Consider the following 20,140-nt stretch of genomic DNA (forward strand, 5'->3'; position numbering starts at 1 on the left):
ATCTATACAGCATTCAAAAACATGTAGACATGAGTATTAAGCAGGGCAGGAACTCAAAGAGAGATGATAATTAGATGTCTTATGATAGGCCATGCTGGACTAACTCTAGCAATGCATAGAATAGGAGAACACCCCATTGGACTGTGCAGCTGCTGTGATGCAAATGAAATCATTAAACACATTGCAAAATGTATGAAGGACAAAGGACAGAGTTAGAGGGTGGTGGTGGTGGCTGAAGTGGTTAAGGCTCTGGGTGGTTGACCGGCAGATCAGGGGTCCCAGCCCTGTCAGTTTGCAAGTGTTGGGCCTTTGAGCAAGGCTCTTGACTCTTTCTGCTCCAGGGCTGCTGTATCATGGCTGATCTTCAGCTCTGCCCCCCAACCTCCAAGTATGGGATATGTGAAGAAAGAATTTTGCTGTGCTGTAATGTGTATGTGACAAATAAAGTCTTTTTCTAAATAGGAAAACAAGACACTAGAGAACTTTTTTTGGAAAACATCTGAGACGGTGCTCAGTTTTCTAATAAAATATCCGAGAGACACTGAGTCAATAGACAGAATTTAGTCTTTCTTTGTTTTTTTTTTGGTCTGTTAAGCTTCTGTCCACACGTTACTCCAGTCCAGTAGGTGGCGGAAATGCACCTTTAAGTTGGTTTGCCAGCCGCCAATTAGAGCAGAAGAAGAAGTTCATCACGGCTATGTTCCGGGCCAGACATTATTAAATATTTTGTATTTTTTAAAGAGATTATGAGGGTTACAGAGAGATTAGCTCTCTGACAGAGAAACAGAAGGGAATTGGGTTTTTTTCTGTTCTGCAGCATTTGCGTGTAAGTTTCATTTCATTTTATTTTTTACAAGCTCTGCATTTAACATGTAACATGTAAATAAAATGTGCCATGACGATTAGCTGAGGGAAAAACACGATTTTATTTCATTTTAATTCACTTTTATTTGAGGAACTGTAATAGCACATATTGTGATAAGATTGGACCATGTATCTTTCTGTAACAGGGTTAGCAGTGTTGCTAGGTCCGTGTTCATTTCCTACTGTTTGGGAGTCATCTCTGGTGTGTTCTAAATCCATCTGATTAATTATTCCTATCAGTTCAGTTATTTAACTGAATGTGTAGTAAATATTAATGTCTTAGTCTTTAACTTGGTCAAGCAATTAGTAAGCACATAAACAAGTAATTTACTCATGAAAATATGGAAGCAAAAAAGTGACAGATTTGAATAAATAAAATCCTTCTTAACAATGAAAATAAAAGACAGTTGAATTCATAATACTGAAATATTTTACTGTGAATATCTTGCTCACTGCATGTGTGTGATTTAGGATTGCATTACAGCTATCATAGAGAAACACATTTACAGTTCATTCAGAATCTTAGGTCTGCAATCAGTTAACCTGATTCATCAATTGTCGTTTAAGTGATCTATGCAGATAAATAGTCTTTCTGTGCTGTACATTATTGAAACCAAGGGGTTTAACCAAAGCCTACTCCAGCATGACCGTATCCCTCTGTACAAAGTGACTTCCATTAAGACATAGACCTTTCACCAGCACCAACGTGGAGCTAATGTTTAGTTGTCAGAAAAAAAGTGGAATGTAACCTGGCATGGCAGAATACTTGTGTTTTCAGTTCTCAGTCAGGGTTTGTCTTATGGCAGGAGGTTTCTAGCACCTTCTCTGCCATTTTTGCTTTCTACCCCAAAGGGTAGTGACACTCTACAAACAAAAGAACATATCTATTTGTTTATTATAATGGCAGTACAATAACGCCAGTGCATAATTATTCTGTATTGTTTTTCTGTAAAAATGCAGATGTTCATAAATGTTTTAATTGATAGAGAGAAATACCTGGTGAAAGTCGTTACTTTAATTGGTTTTGACAGCTCAGGTCAAAGGTCAAGTATTAATGAAATGTAATTATCAAAAATATCAAAGCTTAATGACTAATGAGTGTTTAATAATTTTTGTATATTGGTCATATAATCACCAAACTTTGCGCACACACCCCCAACTCTTGAATTAAAGCTTTTCACCAGAGGCCTACAAACGGAAATGGAAAAACAGTACATCTCCACACAGACATACCGCATCAGAGCAATAAATTTAACAGTGAACAATTATCCAATGATGCCCCCAAGCAATACTTTTTTGGTGTTTTTTTGGGGGGAAACACACAATAAAAGCTAATACTTAGAAAAGTTTGACATTCAGGTGTTTACCACAAGGTTTCACTTATTCGGAAATCCATCAACTTTTAAGCTCTCCTTCAAAAGTCCAACCATGGACTTCACAACTGGTAAGAACTTAAATTATCCTATATGTGATTTAATCTTATGAAATATTCATAAGTTAGGCATATCCCATCAGCTTAACCATGTATTGAAATATAAAAATATATCTAAAGTTTAACCTTTTATTACAGAACAAGATCAGACTAGAGCTGGGCGATTAATCGTTATTATCGATTAATTTGACTTTATGGTTTATGTCGATGTTGAAAAAATGAAAATCGATTTTCCGATTTTACTTTGGTTTGGCAGAGCGAGCTTCCGTAGTTCTGCGACGCAAAGAGCCAATGTCTGCCGCCGTTTTCATATGAAATTTAAAGGGGCCTGATGCAATCACAAATTTGTGTAGAGTTTATGGAGAATCGCAGAATTCTTATTCATCACTAAATTAATAATGAATACGCACAAAGAACTGAGCATGCCTTGGAAGCTGTACTGGTGACATAAATTGTCAAGCTCCTCCCTTTCTATATTTGAGCTCTCATTTCCTCATTCCTCCGTCTTCCGTTTTTTCACTTCATGCAGCGTTTCATTACCTCTTTACTTTGTTCTATTTTTTTTTGTTTGTTTGTTTTTATATCTACACTGGGGAAAAGAAGTATTCAACGTGTCATTTTTTTAAATAAAAAAACAGTTCTAATACAGCATGAAATTTTACACAGACATTGGTATTAACTTAAGAAATTAACATTGGTCCTTACCTGTGTAAATAGAACTTTTTTTAAAAACACAATAATAACACAAAAACCTTTTTTGGGGATTTATAAAATGCAAACTTTCACCAGTCTTTGCAAATTCTAATTATTCTAGTAAAATAAAGTAATATAACAAAATATGAGGGATTTGTAAAGTGCAAACTGCAGACTTAACTTAAATAACTTTTTATAAAATAAATAACTGTCACCTGAAAAAAAATCCCTGAAGAAAAAAGGTTTTGTAAATCAGTTCAACACGCAGCTAACACGCTAAATAAAACCAACACGCAACTAACACGCTAAATAAAACCAACATGCAACTAACACGCTAAATAAAATCAAACAGGTGCCAGACAGCATTTTACATCTGTGTATATGGGCACAATCAGGGGCGAGTCTAGGATTCTCATTTAAGGGGGCTCAGCCCCCAATGAGGGTATAATAGTAAAAAATATAAATAAATGAAATAAAATAACGTTTGACTCACAGGTTAGGATGGTAAACTTCCTGATCTCACACACACACACACACACACTTGTCCTCTGATCCTCACTCTGCGACGCCGCGGTTTCTTCAGTCGGGTTGAAGAACACGCTGAAAGACAGGGAGGAGCCGAAGTCTGCCACCGTTTTCGTCGCTAGGCCATTTTTAAGATTTCTATTCAGCCACCCTAAGAATTCTGCGATTCTACGTAAACTCTACACAAATTTGTGGTCGCTTCAGTCCCCTTTAAATTGAAAAGGGCGGCAGACTTTCGGCTCCTCCCCGTCTTTCAGCGCGTTCTTCAATCTGACTGAAGAAACCGCGTCTCTCTTAGAAACAAGCTCTTTGCGTCGCAGAACTACGGAAGCTCGCTCTGCCAAACCAAAGTAAAATTGGAAAATCAATTTTCGTTTTTTCAACATCGACATAATCCATAAATTTGAATTACTCGATAATAACGATTAATCGCCCAGCTCTAGTATGGGGCTGTTTCTCTTCTCATGATTATAGCAGAATCCATATAATTGAATGGAAGATGAACTATGTACTAGGAAGTTCTTAGCTTCTCAGATGAAGCTGTTGCCATCCACCAGGATGATGAGGATGAGACATGGTGGACTTTCCAGCAGGACAGTGATCCAAAACGTATTACAAAGGAGACCCAATAGAGCATTTGTGGAAGGAACTGAAGATCAAGATTCACAAGAGGGCCCCTTGGAATGTTCAAGGTTTAAATACAGTCCGTGTTTAGAAGAATGGACCAAAATCCCACCTGAGCACAAAGAAAAATAGTCTGTTCATATTGAAAGCATCCTGAAGCAGTCATTGCAAACAAAGGCTTTTCCAACAAAGTATCAAATACAGTTTCAGTTAGCATGTCCAATGGATTTCTCTTGTCATTTTACTTTATTAAATATAACCTTTTTAAATTCAAATTCAAATTTTATTAGTCACATACAAAATCGTACACAGTATGATATGCAGTGAAATGCTTACACGACTGTTATGACCCTAGGAAAAGGAATAAGGACAGAACAAAGACAAGATAAAAAAATATAAAAATAAAATACAACAATACGAAATATAAAAAATAAGAATACAACTTGTACTAAAATATGAAATATAAAAATATAAAAACAAGTTCACAGTAGCAAAAAAATATAATAGAATAAAAAACAGAGTAAAATATAATAAATATAAATAAAGTAGGGTATGTATATATAATATGTATATAAAATAAGAATATGCATGTGTAAAAGTGTAAAATGTACATACAGGAAATATAAAATACAACAGCTGTGATGCAAAGTTATGTAAAAATTATACATTTATATACAGTTATATAAAGTGTAAAGTGAATAGAGTGTAGTGCAGTAGTGTCCAAGGTGCAGACAGCAGCAGTACAAAATTATTGCAAAAATTATATAGAGTGGAGTGTGTAGTGTGCAATAGTGACCAGATGCAGACAGCAGCAGTACTGGGTGGTCACGAAGTGGAATGAGGTGATGAGAGCAGTGGTATTGTCCATCTTTAAAGTGCAGATGTGCAAAAGTCCTCTTTGTATGTAAACAGGAGCAGACTGTGCAACATGTGTTGTATTGTGTGCACAGTCTTGGAATGTGCAAATGTGCAGATGTACATTGTGTGTTTATTGTGTGCCACAGTCCTGTAATGTGCAATATCTGGTGTGGTTGGTTGGCGTTCCAACACGAGTATAGGAACATAGTAGATCTAATCAGATGAGTCCTATGTGAGGTTCTGGTTGAGAGACCGTATAGCCTGCGGGAAGAATCTTCTCAGTCTCTCAGTGTTGGCCTTCAGGGAGCGGAAGCACTTCCCAGACCTCAGCAGAGAGAAAAGTCCATTGTTGGGATGGCTGAGGTCCTTCACAATCTTCCTGGCCTTGGTCCAGCACCGCTTGTTGTAGATTGAGTGCAGGTCAGGGAGCTCGGTACGGATGATGCGCTCAGCTGATCGCACCACCCTCTGAAGAGCTCGTCTGTCCTGCATGGTGCTGTTCCCGAACCAGGTGGTGATGTTTCCCGTCAGGATGCTCTCTATGCAGGAATAAAAGTTCCTTAGCACCTTAGCAGGCAGTCTAAAGTCTCTCAAGCGTCTGAGGTGTAAGAGACGCTGTCAGGCCTTCTTCACCACGGTGTTCATGTGACAGGACCATGACAGATCCTGCGTGATGTGAACACTGAGGTATCTGAAGCTGTCCACTCTCTCCACTGGGCTGCTGTTGATCACAGGGGTCTGGTAGTTCCTCTCCTGCTTTCTGCTGAAGTCCACTATCAGCTCCTTAGTCTTGCTGATGTTAAGGTGGACATTGTTCTGCCGGCACCAGTCCTCCAGAGTCTTAATCTCCTCCAGGTAGGCTGTCTCATTGTTGTCGGAGATCAATCTGACAACAATGGTGTCGTCAGCAAACTTGATAATGTTGGTGGAGTTGGTAGTGGCCATGCAGTCATACGTGTACAAAGAGTACAGCAGGGGGCTCAGAACACAACCCTGAGGGGCTCTAGTGCTGAGGGTGAGTGAGGCTGAGACATGTCTGCCCATCCTTACTGCCTGTGGTCTGCCAGTTAGGAAATTGGAGATCCACTGACAAAGACATGGGCTGAGTCCCAGGTGCTCCAGCTTGGTGGTGAGTGTGGAGGGGATTATAGTGTTAAACGCTGAACTGTAGTCAACAAACAGCATTCTAACATAATTCCCCTTTCTAGTGTCCAGGTGAGTGAGTGATGTGTGACGGAGGTGGGAAATGGCATCGTCGGTTGAGCGGTTCGGGCGGTAGGCGAACTGTAATGGATCCAGTGTGTCTGGAAGTGAAGTGATGATGAAGTCTCTGACCAGCCGTTCAAAGCACTTCATCACTACTGAGGTCAAGGCTACAGGGCGATAGTTGAGGGAAGCAGGATGGGGTTTCTTCGGGACACGAACAATGATGGACTCTTTGAAGCACGTGGGGATTGCTGACTGGGTTAAGGAGAGGTTGAATATGTCTGTGAACACAGGTGCTAGCTGGTCAGCGCAGGCTCTGAGGATTCGACCTGAGATTCCGTCTGGTCCTGCTGCTTTCCTGGTGTTCACTCTCCTGAAGGCTCTCCTCACGTCATGCTCAGAGATGATGAACGCATTGGTGTTGGCATTCTCTTCCTGTCTACAACCATTAGCATTAGCTGTATCATTAGCTTCGTTAGCTGCAGCCTCGAAGCGAGCGTAGAAGGTGTTCAGCTCGTCTGCCAGGGTCACTTCCGCATTCATCATACCGGATGTTGGTGCTTTATAGTCCATAATTGTCCTTAATCCCTGCCACAGGCTCCTAGAGTCACTCTGTTGGAGTTTTGACTCTAGTTTTCTCCCGTAGCGCTGCTTCGCCTCCTTCACCACTTTCCGCACGTTGTATGACACAGCCTTGAAAGAGGTCATGTCACCCGACGCAAGTCCCGCCTTATAGGCAGCGGGGCGAGATCTGAGCGTCGCGGATGGTCTTATCCACCCACGGCTTCTGATTGGGAAACGTTCTTATGGTGGTTTTCTGCAGAGTGTCATCTGCTAGTTTCCCGATGAATCCCACAACCACTTCCGTAAACACATTGATGTCATCAGAGCTGCGCCAGAACATGTCCCAGTCTGCGTCATCCAGAGCGTCCTGTAGAGCGGCCACCAATTGGTCCGTCCAGCATGAGACCTCCCTCTGAGCCGGAACTTCCTGCTTGAGCCTTTGTTTATATTTTGGCATGAGGAAGATGGCGGTGTGGTCAGACGTCCCAAACAGTGGGCGAGATTGTGCCTTGTAGCCATCTTTAACTGTAGTGTAGCAGTGGTCCAGTGTCCTTTCACCCCTGGTGGGGCAGCTGATGTGCTGATAAAAGTTTGGCGCTGTGCGTTTAAGGTTGGCACTGTTAAAGTCCCCCGCCACAATAAGCACAGCGTCCTGGTGTTGAGTCTGGTGTTGTGTGAGTGCTTCATGCAGCTCGCATAAAGCAGTGTCCGTGTCTGCCTGAGGTGGAATATAAACGGCGCTGACTATGACCGATGTAAACTCCCGAGGAAGATAAAAAGGACGACATTTTGATGGTCAATAGTTCCAGGTTGGGTGAGCGCTGTTGCACCAGCTACTGTTCACCATTAAACACACGCCGCCTCCCCTTGACTTCCTCAATTCCAATGTTCTGTCCATGCGGTGAACCGAGAAGAACTCAGCTGGCTGGATGGCGTGGTCCGGTACCGCTGGGTTCAGCCATGTCTCAGTGAAGCAGAGGAGATTGCAGTCCCGAATGTCTCTCTGGAACTTTACCCTGGCCCTGAGGTCATCGAGCTTGTTCTCCAGCGACTGGACGTTGGCGAGCAGGATGCTAGGCAGAGGTGTGCGGTGTGCACGGGCTCTCAGCCTGTTCTTGACGCTGGCTCGTTTCCCCCGGGGCTGCGCTTCGGGTCGCGTCCTTTGTTCTCCCTCAGGATCTCACTCGGCCAGCTTGGATCCGGGGTCAAAAACGTCGAATTGTGAGTACATTGTATACCAATAGAAATAAGAGTATCTCTGTCGTACTCAATGCACTCCATATGGAAGAAATTGCCGGTTTAAAAGTACTGTAGTTTAACTTAAAAGACAAAAACAAAGAAAGAGGGGTCGGAGCAGTCGTGACGGCAGCCAACCTCACCTCACTCATCTTGATTGTAAAATTTCTTTTACCTGCCATTCACATGCCATGCTAGTTGAGAGAAAACTTGATAAATCTGTTTTTATATTGTATACTTTTCTTTATCTTAGAAAATGGCCTGGTTTCATCATGCCTTCCAAGAAGAGAGCCTTCCACAATCACCTTCCCTGAAGAATCATCCAACGAATAATCATGCATGCCTTGAATCAAACCAGAATCCAGCTACAAAAGTAGCTTTATCTGAGGGCCAAGGTTGGCCTCAGCTCCTCCAGTCATCAATTACATCCTGCCCTACTGCATCACAAGAAATTGTTTGCCCAAGAATAGGAGAGCACTTGCAAAACTCTTCCCTCAATCAGAGTGATGGTCCAGTGCCTCTGTCATATGTCACTCTCCAGGAGCAGCACTGTGTGCTTAGCTGGTTTCTTGGCTGGGGTCCCACTCAAAGAGAATGTTTTCTTCAAGACCTGATTTCAAAGGCAGTACCAAGAAAGATTTGCAGCTTATTGGAGCACCTTAATAAACTTCAGGTGAATTTATTTAATTTATCACACTGTGCTTTCTTTACAGTACATTTTATTGACTTGTTGCAAATAGACATATTTATATTTGATTAAGATTTTGTGCATTGATGTATAATATTTAAATGTAATGCATATGTTTTTCCTATTTTTCCTATGCCTTGACACTGATAATTTCAACTGCACATTTGAAATTCTGTTTCTCTCACTGTGCTTAAGGTGAAGGACTGCCCTCCCAACATTTTTGAGTGTCAGTTGAGGCTGTGGACGCAGTGGTTTGATACATGGACTGAAGAGGAACGAAATGCCTTTTTGACCAGCCTGGAAGAAAAGGATCCAATCTTTGTTGCTCAGTTCTACAAAGGTCTAGCTAGTACTGCAGGAAGTAATTAATTTTTTTGTTGTTGTTGTATAAATAAATAGGATATTTTCCCCATTTCATTCATGCCATCATCAATAACAGCACAATCAACCCTGCTCTTCCAAATGAAATAAGGAATGTAAGTTAATATTGGTCAGATTAATATCAGCAGCCAGGGGAATCATTTAAAGGAGAAACCAGAATGACCTTGTGTTACAGTAATTAGCAGTTAAGTTTCATATATGAAAACAGCAACTTAATGGTGTTACATCTCAAATGTATGACCAGCAAGCTGTCTACATTGAATTAGAATGATGTTTAACACACTCCTTATAAACTGTATGGTAGCCTTTTGTTTATAGATTCATTTCTGTAATAAAGTCAATTGATTATTTTTTTTTCTTTTTACATTTTTTTATTGAATGACACTGTAGAACTGTTGTCACTTATGAGTTTATCTGTATATCTAATAACTTGTGTTTACTTATGAAGATGACTTATAATAAAATGAACTAGACATGTACATTTCCTGAAGAAAATGTGAGTGGTGCTTGCCATGCCAAAACCCCTCATTGTGCTGAGCAGTTTGATATATCACGTGTATGTTGCAGTAACATTAGCATTATCGTTAGCATTAGCATTAATGTTAGCATTAGCATCAACATTAGCACTAGCATTAATGTTAGCATTAGCGTTAGCATTAATCTTAGCGTTAGCAATAGCGCTAGCATTAGCATTAATGTTAGCAAGAGCGTCATCGTTAGCATTAGCATTAATGTTAGCACTAGCTATAGCATGAGAATTATTCCGGGAATACCGGAATTCCGATCGCTTAAAAAAGTCATAGCACATCTTTCCCGAACAAGCCGCACAATTTGACACCTCATTCGTGGGTCTAAGGCAAAAAATGCGGGACTAGTTAGCGGACAAAATTTTGTACAGGAGAAAAAAAAGAATTGTAATAATAATACTAGACATGTACATTTCCTGAAGAAAATGTGAGTGGTGCTTGCCGTGGCAAAACGCGTGCATGACGCACTTCCCCTCATTGTGCTGAGTGGTTTGATATGTCACATATGTATGTTGCAGTAATTTTGCAATTACCCATAATTCCCAGGGGTGGGGGTCATGTGACGTGATGTGAACTGGACACATGTCACTCACTTCCCCTCATCGTCCTGAGTGTTGTGATATGTGACATGACTATGTTGCAGTAATTTTGTGAGTTTTATTGAGGATTCAAAATTCTGCCCATTCATTTCTATGGGAATTTTTTGCGGCATTCGATCGGGAATACTGGGAATACCGTAATTCCGATCGCCTATAAAAGTCATAGCACATCTTTCCCAAACAAGCCACATGATTTGACACCTCATTCGTGGGTCTACTACAAAAATTGCGGGACTAGTTAGCGGACAAAATTTGGTACCAAAGTAAAAGAAGAATTGTAATAATAATACTAGACATGTACATTTCCTGAAGAAAATGTGAGTGGTGCTTGCCGTGGCAAAACTCGTCCCTGACGCATTTCCCCTCATTGTGCTGAGCGGTTTGATATGTCACGTGTATATTGCCCTAATTTTGCAATTTCCCATAATTCCTGGGGTTGTCATCTGACGTCACGTGACGTCATTTTGACACACGTCACTCAATTCCCCTCATTGGATTGAGTGTTTTGATATGTCACGTGTATGTAGCTGTAATTTTGCAATTTCCCATAATTCCCGTGGGTGGGAGTCACGTGACGTGATGTGACATCAACCGGACACACGTCACTCACTTCCCCTCATTGTGCTGAGCGGTTTGATATATCACATGTGTATGTTGCAGTAACATTAGCATCAACATTAGCATTAATGTTAGCATTAGCATCAACGTTAGCATTAGTATCAACATAAGCGTTAGCATTAATGTTAGCATTAGCATCAACGTTAGCATTAATGTTAGCATTAGCATTGGCGCTAGCATTAGCATTAACCTTAGCTTTAGCATTAATGTTAGCATTAGCTTTTGCATTGACATTAGCATTGGCATCAACATTAGCATCAACGTTAGCATTAATGTTAGCATTAGCATCAACATTAGCATTAGCGTTACCTTTAGCATTGGCATTAATGTTCGCGTTAGCGCTAGCATTAGCATCAACATTAGCATTAATGTTAGCATTAGCGCTAGCATTAGCATTAGCGTTACCTTTAGCATTGGCATTAATGTTCGCGTTAGCGCTAGCATTAGCATCAACATTAGCATTAGCATGAGCATTAACAATAGCATAAGCATTAACCTTATCATTAGCCTTAACGTGAGCATTTAACATAGGGTGCCAATACTTTTGTGATGTCAAAACTTTTGGAACTCTCCACCATTTATAATGGAGGTCTATGGGACAAAATTCCACTTTGAGCTTCCATACCGGGAATACCGGAATTCCAATCGCTTATAAAAGTCATAGCACATCTTTCCCGAACAAGCCGCACGATTTGACACCTCATTCGTGGGTCTATGACAAACGGTGCGGGACTAGTTAGTGGACAAAATTTGTACGGAAGAAGAAGAAGAATTATTATAATAATAATAATAATAATAATAATAATAATAATAAGTATGAGGAATAATAATAGTGATGCTTTGCATAGCAAGCACCACTAATAAGTATGAGGAATAATAATAGTGATGCTTTGCATAGCAAGCACCACTAATAATAATAATAATAATAATAAGTATGAGGAATAGTAATAGTGATGCTTTGCATAGCAAGCACCACTAACTAGACATGTACATTTCCTGAAGAAAATGTGAGTGGTGCTTGCCGTGGCAAAACTCGTCCCTGACGCATTTCCCCTCATTGTGCTGAGTGGTTTGATATGTCACGTGTATGTTGCAGTAACATTAGCATGAACGTTAGCAATAGCATTAGCGATAGCGTTAGCATTAGCATTGTCTTTAGCATCAGCATTAGCATCATCGTTAGCATTAGCATTGTCTTTAGCATCATCGTTAGCATTAGCATTAACGTTAGCATCAGCGTTAGCGCTAGCATTAGCATCAACATTAGCGTTAGCATTAATGTTAGCATTAGCATCAACATTAGCATTATCGTTAGCATCGGCATTAGCATCAGCGCTAGCATTAGTATCAACATTAGCGTTAGCGTTACCTTTAGCATCAACATTAGCATTAGCATGAACATTAGCATTAATGTTAGCATTAGCGTTTGCATTAACATTAGCAGTAGCAACAACATTAGCATTAGCTTTGTCGTTAGCATTAATGTTAGCATTAGCACTAGCATTATGTTTAGCGTTAGCATTAGCGTTAACGTTAGCATCAGCATCAACATTAGCATCAGAATTAACCTTAGCATTACCATGAGCATTAGCGATAACATGAGCATTAACCTTATCATTAGCCTTAACATGAGCATTTAACATAGGGTGCCAATACTTTTGTGATGTCATGGCAAAACTCCTCCATGATGCATTTCCCCTCATTGTGCTGAACGGTTTGATATGTCGTGTATATTGCCCTAATTTTGCGATTTCCCATAATTCCTGGGGGTGTCAACTGACGTCACGTGATGTCAGTTTGACACACGTCACTCAATTCCCCTCATTGCATTGAGTGTTTTAATATGTCATGTATATGTAGCTGTAATTTTGCAATTTCCCATAATTCCCGTGGCGTCAACACCTCATTCGTGGGACTACGACAAACGGTGCGGGACTAGTTAGCATACAAAATTTGTACGGAAGAAGAAGAATTATAATAATAATAATAATAATAATAATAATAATAATAATAAGTATGAGGAATAGTAATAGTGATGCTTTGCATAACAAACACCACTAACTAGACAAGTACATTTCCTGAAGAAAATGTGAGTGGTGCTTGCCGTGGCAAAACTTGTCCATGACGCATTACCCCTCATTGTGCTGAACGGTTTGATATGTCACGTGTATATTGCCCTAATTTTGCGATTTCCCATAATTTCTGGGGGTGTCACGTGATGTCACGTGACGTCATTTTGACACACGTCACTCAATTCCCCTCACTGGATTGAGTGTTTTAATGTCACATGTATGTTGCAGTAACATTAGCATCAATGTTAACATCAGCATTACCATCAACATTAGCATTAGCTTTAGCGTTAGCATTAATGTTAGCATTAGCATTAATGTTAGCATTAGCATCAATATTAGCATTAGCGTTAGCATTAATGTTAGCATTAGCATTCCTATCACAAACGGGACAGGGAAGACAAGGGCCAGGTGGTTAAGGCCCGCGAGAAGGTCGGAACATGCCGCAACTACCCTTCCAGTTAGGGAGAGGTCCCTTTTGCGCCAGCTATTGGCCCTGGCCTGTAACCTGCCAAGGGCGATGTCCCAGTTCTTTTGGGCACTACCCACTCTCCAGAAGACAACACCCAAAATCTTGAGACCATCCCGACACATGGGGAACCCCCCAGGACATCAGATCTTCTGGCCCACGCCAGAGGACCGCAGACTTGGCACGGTTGATGCGAGCCCCGGTAGCCTCAGAAAAGGCTCCCAGGACCCGTTACACCACAGCAAAATCCTCGACAAGGTCGCGTCGTCAGCGTACACTGACACCTTGGCCCTCGTTCCTCCTGCACCTGGGACATGCAACCCCTGGAATGCAGGTTCCTTCCTCAGCCGCTCAGCCAAAGGCTCCAAGTACAAGACAGAGCAAAGGCGACAGCGGACAACTCTGTCTCACCCCTCCTCGTTGCTCGATCAGCCCGGAGCAGTGCCCGTTCACGATGACACGGCTGACCGCCCCTGCATACAACAGTCGGACCATGGCAACAAAGACTGGACCAAAACCCATCCGCTCCAGTAGAAAGATCTAGCCACTTCTAGCATCTCTTTGGTTGAGGTAACCACACGAGGGCCCTGTTTCAGGCCCTCGATGTACGACCTACGTTGGCGGTTCCTCAAGCTACTAAAAAAATAGCGTGTCGGGCACTCCCTGCCAGCCTGGACAAAGTGACTCCGGGCCTCAGCCTTGTAGTGGGCTCGTAAGGGTTCACTAGCGTCCCTGAGCCGCCCATGGTCTCCGTCTTGCCAGGCCTCGTATAAAACCCTGGACCATAACTCAGCCCTCTCCCTCCTCCTCCTCGCCATCTCCTGTCCCCACCAGCGGCACAGGATGGTGATCCTCCTCGTGAGGTCCTCCCACCACTCGATCTGGGTGGTGTACAGGCCTCGCAAACGCTGCCACCCGGCGTAGAAGTGGCGAAACACTGTACAGAAAGAGGGATCCTGCAATATAGTCGTATTTAAACTCCATAGACCCCTTCCTCTCTGTCCCACCTCGACCTCAATGCACCCAATCACCATGCAGTGATCGGAGCCCCAAAAGGGCCTCGACAAGCACGATTGCACCCAAGCCGTCTCCGCCACAAAGAGGAAATCAAGCCACGCAGCATCACCCCTGGAGTTCCTCCAGGTATGGCCTGGGGCCAGCGGCTCGCCGACCCTAAAAGCATCCACCAGACCTGCCCCCTCCATGACCTGGGCCAGCTCCCCTCCCCTCTCTGCCTCTATATCTACATTAAAATCCCCTCCCACCAACAGTATCCTGTTGGAGGAGAGGAGCGGCTCCAAGAGGCGAAAAAAACCTCGCCTCTGCCCAAAGGAGCCAAAAAGAATCCCAACTCCATCTCCCTTACCATCCCCTACCCCCCAAACTGATGGCCCCAATTTCCAACCCTCTGAAAAAAACTCCCGGGTCCACCTTCAGCCTGGCAAGGAAGCTCCTCTTCCCATTCCAGATCCCGAATCATCCTCGTACCTTCTCCCCTGCTGACACGGAGGAGCAGTACCTCCCAAGGAAAGCCCTGACAACCTCATCCTTGACGAACGGGTTGTAGAGATGGACGGTGATCGGGACCTCATCCATCGCAAAAAGGGGCACAAGACGTAGTCCACGAAGTGACTCCCCCTCTGGCAGTCGGGAGCACTGGTCAAAAAAGGAGGTGCAGTCCGAGAAGGCGAAGAAGGTGATGTCCAAACAACCGGCCGAAGAAAAATCCTGCAGGCATAAAACCTTCGACGGCTGGATTTTGCAAAAATCCCTCAGAAAATGCAGAACGACCCAATCCCATCCAAAGCGTTTCTTGACATCCAGAGAAGCATCCGACTGAAGCTGGATACTAACAGTGTCGAAGCTGCACCACAGGGGCCGGCCGGCCGAGTGTCGCTCTCCCAATGCAGGGTTTAAGATAATAGACTTAATCCTAACCAAAAAGCAGAAAAGCAATAGCCCATTGAAGTTCATTGCCACGGAAATTGGAAATAGTAAAGGCGAAAGATTCATGCATTACTGAAGAGAAACCAGAGCTATAAAGAAAAAAAGCCGAGCAGCACCGGGAAACCCTTGTCGGAGAAACACAATGCTCGATGAGGGTAAGGCCGGCCCCTTTGCTTTGGTTGAGTGGAAAAAGGGTGGGGAAAGGTTGACGAGCAACAACTGACAGTGGTGAGCAGAAAGAGGTGAAGATAGGCTAGGGAACAGGGCGGGTTGAATGCAGACGTAATTTGATAAGTAAGTAAGTCAGTAAGTCAGAAAGTCAGTAAATTTTTCTCCTTCATTTTACATCAGAAAACGGTGCACCAAGCCTGGAACTACTGCAATTCCAGGCTGATCTGCAGAGGGGACGTAGCAAGGCCCTTTTCCGGCTCCCAGCTCCAGAAATATGTTTAATATAGAGGACATATCAGATATTAAACTGATAAGAACAGATTTTTTTTTTTTTTTCAATCCAAATCCTACCCATATCCATACGTAACCCTTCGCCTTCTCAAGGCCAGACTAAGGATTGTAACGTGATCCCAGACCAAGGCCAAAAAGCCAGACCAGTGAACACAATAGATCCTAACTATAAAGCCTGAGAAGCGAGCCTACACAAACCCCATTCCATCTATTCTCCTTCTCAAACCCAGTCAAAGCCCAAAACCAGACCAGAGAACACTTGATATTAGCCAAAAGGCCAAGAAGCAATAACCTTTTATCTCCTCTGCTTAATGGACAGCCTCTGGCCACACCTATACAGGCATGCATAAAGTCACATGAACAAATAAGACCCAACTCCTGGAAACTATCCATTTTACATTGAAGCATACTCAGCTTTGCCAGAGCAAAGCTCACAAAAAATATATCAAACTCACTGATATTCCTCTCCATGGAAATTTTTAGTAAAAGGTGAAACATTTAAGCATGACTGAAGAGAAACCAGGGCTATAAAGAAAAAAAGCCGAGCAGCACCTGGAAACCCTTGTCGGAGAAACACAATGCTCGATGAGGGTAAGGCCGGCCCCTTTGCTTTGGTTGAGTGGAAAAAGGGTGAGGAAAGGTTGACGAGCAACAACTGACAGTGGTGAGCAGAAAGAGGTGAATATAGGCTAGGGAACAGGGCGGGTTGAAGGCAGACATAATTTGATAAGTAAGTAAGTCAGAAAGTCAGTAAATTTTTCTCCTTCATTTTACATCAGAAAACGGTGCACCAAGTCTGGAACTACTGCAATTCCAGGCTGATCTGCAGAGGGGACGTAGCAAGGCCCTTTTCCGGCTCCCAGCTCCAGAAATATGTTTAATATAGAGGACATATCAGATATTAAACTGATAAGAACAGATTTTTTTTTTTTTTTCAATCCAAATCCTACCCATATCCATACGTAACCCTTCGCCTTCTCAAGGCCAGACTAAGGATTGTAACATGATCCCAGACCAAGGCCGAAAAGCCAGACCAGTGAACACAATAGATCCTAGCTATAAAGCCTGAGAAGCGAGCCTACACAAACCCCATTCCATCTATTCTCCTTCTCAAACCCAGTCAAAGCCCAAAACCAGACCAGAGAACACTTGATATTAGCCAAAAGGCCAAGAAGCAATAACCTTTTATCTCCTCTGCTTAATGGACAGCCTCTGGCCACACCTATACAGGCATGCATAAAGTCACATGAACAAATAAGACCCAACTCCTGGAAACTATCCATTTTACATTGAAGCATACTCAGCTTTGCCAGAGCAAAGCTCACAAAAAATATATCAAACTCACTGATATTCCTCTCCATGGAAATTTTTAGTAAAAGGCGAAACATTTAAGCATGACTGAAGAGAAACCAAGGCTATAAAGAAAAAAAAGCTGAGCAGCACCGGGAAACCCTTGTCGGAGAAACGCCATGCTCGATGAGGGTAAGGCCGGCCCCTTTGCTTTGGTTGAGTGGAAAAAGGGTGGGGAAAGGTTGACGAGCAACAACTGACAGTGGTGAGCAGAAAGAGGCGAAGATAGGCTAGGGAACAGGGCGGGTTGAATGCAGACATAATTTGATAAGTAAGTAAGTCAGTAAATTTTTCTCCTTCATTTTACATCAAACAACGGTGCACCAAGCCTGGAACTACTGCAATAAGATGCCGATCTGCAGAGCGGACATAGCATGGCCCATTTCCGGCTCCCAGCTATAAAAAGATGTTTAATATAGAGGACGTATCAGATATTAACATGATCAGAACAGATTTTTTTTTTCAATCCAAATCCTACCCATATCCATACCTAACCATTCGTCTTCTCAAGGCCAGACTAAGGATTGTAACATGAACCCAGACCAAGGCCAAAAAGCCAGACCAGGAAACACAATAGATCCTAGCAAAAAAGCCTGAGAAGCGAGCCTACACAAACCCCATTCCATCTATTCTCCTTCTCAAACCAAGTCAAAGCCCAAAACCAGACCAGAGAACACTTTATATTAGCCAAAAGGCCAAGAAGCAGCAACCATTTATCTCCTCTGGTCACACCTATTCATGCATGCAGAAAATCACATGACCAAATAAAGATCAAAGAGTCAAAGATTTCTTTGACTTTTTTCACACGTTTTGGGTCAACTATGTTATGAAATGTGATTGTTCACTTTAAAATGTTAAAATTCATAAGAAACATGTGAATGTGATGAAAAATATAAATTTTCATAAGAAATATAATTTTTTTCATCAAAGTGCAAAAATTCAAAAGAAACATTGAAACAGTGATATTCCATGAAAATTCACTTAACAAAGTCAACTTTCATCATTTTTCATCGAACAGGCATGTTTCCTGCCATGGTGCGGAGTGCTCTCTGCATTGTGCTTCTCTGCCGCTGAAAATGCGATTCCGCAAGTCTCAGCGCTCTACGAGCAAGGGAAAGCGGTTTTTCAGGCAAACGCTTGTTTGCAGCTGAATGAAGCAGTTTTCGTGGATTTTTTTCACATGTTTGGAGTCAACTATGATATGAAATGTGATTGTTTACATTAAACTGCCAAAATTCAAGACAAACAAAGGAAAGTTATAAAAAATATGAATTCTGATATGAAATATGATTTTTTTCATCAAAGTGCAAAAATTCAAAAGAAACATTGAAACAGTGATATTCCATGAAAATTCACTTAACAAAGTCAACTTTCATCATTTTTCATCGAACAGACATGTTTCCTGCCATGGTGCGGAGTGCTCTCTGCATTGTGCTTCTCTGGCGCTGAAAATGCGATTCCGCAAGTCTCAGCGCTCTACGAGCAAGGGAAAGCGGTTTTTCAGGCAAACGCTTGATTGCAGCTGAATGAAGCAGTTTTCGTGGACTTTTTTCACATGTTTGGAGTCAACTATGATATGAAATGTGATTGTTTACATTAAAATGCCAAAATTCAAGAGAAACAAAGGAAAGTTATAAAAAATATGAATTTTGATATGAAATATGATTTTTTTCATCAAAGTGCAAAAATTCAAAAGAAACATTGAAACAGTGATATTCCATGAAAATTCACTTAACAAAGTCAACTTTCATCATTTTTCATCGAACAGGCATGTTTCCTGTCACAGCGCCGAGTGCTCTCTGCATTGTGCTTCTCTGGCGCTGAAAATGCGATTCCGCAAGTCTCAGCGCTCTACGAGCAAGGGAAAGCGGTTTTTCAGGCAAACGCTTGTTTGCAGCTGAATGAAGCAGTTTTCGTGGACTTTTTTCACATGTTTGGAGTCAACTATGATATGAAATGTGATTGTTTACATTAAACTGCCAAAATTCAAGACAAACAAAGGAAAGTTATAAAAAAGATTATTTTTGATATGAAATATGATTTTTTTCATCAAAGTGCACAAATTCAAAAGAAACATTGAAACAGTGATATTCCATGAAAATTCACTTAACAAAGTCAACTTTCATCATTTTTCAACGAACAGGCATGTTTCCTGCCACAGTGCCGAGTGCTCTCTGCATTGTGCTTCTCTGCCGCTGAAAATGCGATTCCGCAAGTCTCAGCGCTCTACGAGCAAGGGAAAGCGGTTTTTCAGGCAAACGCTTGTTTGCAGCTGAATGAAGCAGTTTTCGTGGATTTTTTTCACATGTTTGGAGTCAACTATGATATGAAATGTGATTGTTTACATTAAACTGCCAAAATTCAAGACAAACAAAGGAAAGTTATAAAAAATATGAATTCTGATATGAAATATGATTTTTTTCATCAAAGTGCAAAAATTCAAAAGAAACATTGAAACAGTGATATTCCATGAAAATTCACTTAACAAAGTCAACTTTCATCATTTTTCATCGAACAGACATGTTTCCTGCCATGGTGCGGAGTGCTCTCTGCATTGTGCTTCTCTGGCGCTGAAAATGCGATTCCGCAAGTCTCAGCGCTCTACGAGCAAGGGAAAGCGGTTTTTCAGGCAAACGCTTGTTTGCAGCTGAATGAAGCAGTTTTCGTGGACTTTTTTCACATGTTTGGAGTCAACTATGATATGAAATGTGATTGTTTACATTAAAATGCCAAAATTCAAGCGAAACAAAGGAAAGCTATAAAAAAGATTAATTTTGATATGAAATATGATTTTTTTCATCAAAGTGCACAAATTCAAAAGAAACATTGAAACAGTGATATTCCATGAAAATTCACTTAACAAAGTCAACTTTCATCATTTTTCATCGAACAGGCATGTTTCCTGCCACAGTGCCGAGTGCTCTCTGCATTGTGCTTCTCTGGCGCTGAAAATGCGATTCCGCAAGTCTCAGCGCTCTACGAGCAAGGGAAAGCGGTTTTTCAGGCAAACGCTTGTTTGCAGCTGAAT

The 20,140-nt window shown here is 41.8% G+C and overlaps 1 protein-coding gene, 2 non-coding genes and 2 pseudogenes across 4 annotated transcripts; 1 reads left to right on the top strand and 4 right to left on the bottom strand.

The window, feature by feature from the left end:
- The first annotated feature begins 663 nt into the window (after nt 1-663).
- lg07h14orf119 (linkage group 07 C14orf119 homolog) lies at nt 664-9,186 on the top strand. Of its 2 annotated transcripts, none has more exons than XM_058395492.1 (3): nt 664-826; nt 8,256-8,675; nt 8,886-9,186. In XM_058395492.1, the coding sequence occupies exons 2-3, from the start codon at nt 8,259-8,261 to the stop codon at nt 9,057-9,059; spliced, it is 591 nt and encodes a 196-aa protein (XP_058251475.1). In that variant the 5' UTR covers nt 664-826; nt 8,256-8,258; the 3' UTR covers nt 9,060-9,186. The 2 variants fall into 2 exon arrangements, with proteins under 2 accessions (XP_058251475.1, XP_058251476.1); XM_058395493.1 differs by lacking the exon at nt 664-826 and adding an exon at nt 3,886-7,987.
- A 6,466-nt stretch (nt 9,187-15,652) lies between these two features.
- LOC131357016 (U2 spliceosomal RNA) lies at nt 15,653-15,822 on the bottom strand (annotated as a pseudogene).
- Nucleotides 15,823-16,174: 352 nt separating this feature from the next.
- Nucleotides 16,175-16,290, bottom strand: LOC131356988 (U5 spliceosomal RNA). The gene has a single exon (XR_009205190.1). It is a non-coding gene; the product is annotated as a U5 spliceosomal RNA (small nuclear RNA).
- Nucleotides 16,291-16,542: 252 nt separating this feature from the next.
- LOC131357018 (U2 spliceosomal RNA) lies at nt 16,543-16,712 on the bottom strand (annotated as a pseudogene).
- Nucleotides 16,713-17,064: 352 nt separating this feature from the next.
- Nucleotides 17,065-17,179, bottom strand: LOC131356986 (U5 spliceosomal RNA). Its single transcript, XR_009205188.1, has one exon. It is a non-coding gene; the product is annotated as a U5 spliceosomal RNA (small nuclear RNA).
- Between the last annotated feature and the right edge of the window lie 2,961 nt (nt 17,180-20,140).

Source organism: Hemibagrus wyckioides, linkage group LG07 (assembly GCF_019097595.1).
Source record: "Hemibagrus wyckioides isolate EC202008001 linkage group LG07, SWU_Hwy_1.0, whole genome shotgun sequence".
In the NCBI taxonomy this organism is placed as follows: domain Eukaryota; kingdom Metazoa; phylum Chordata; class Actinopteri; order Siluriformes; family Bagridae; genus Hemibagrus; species Hemibagrus wyckioides.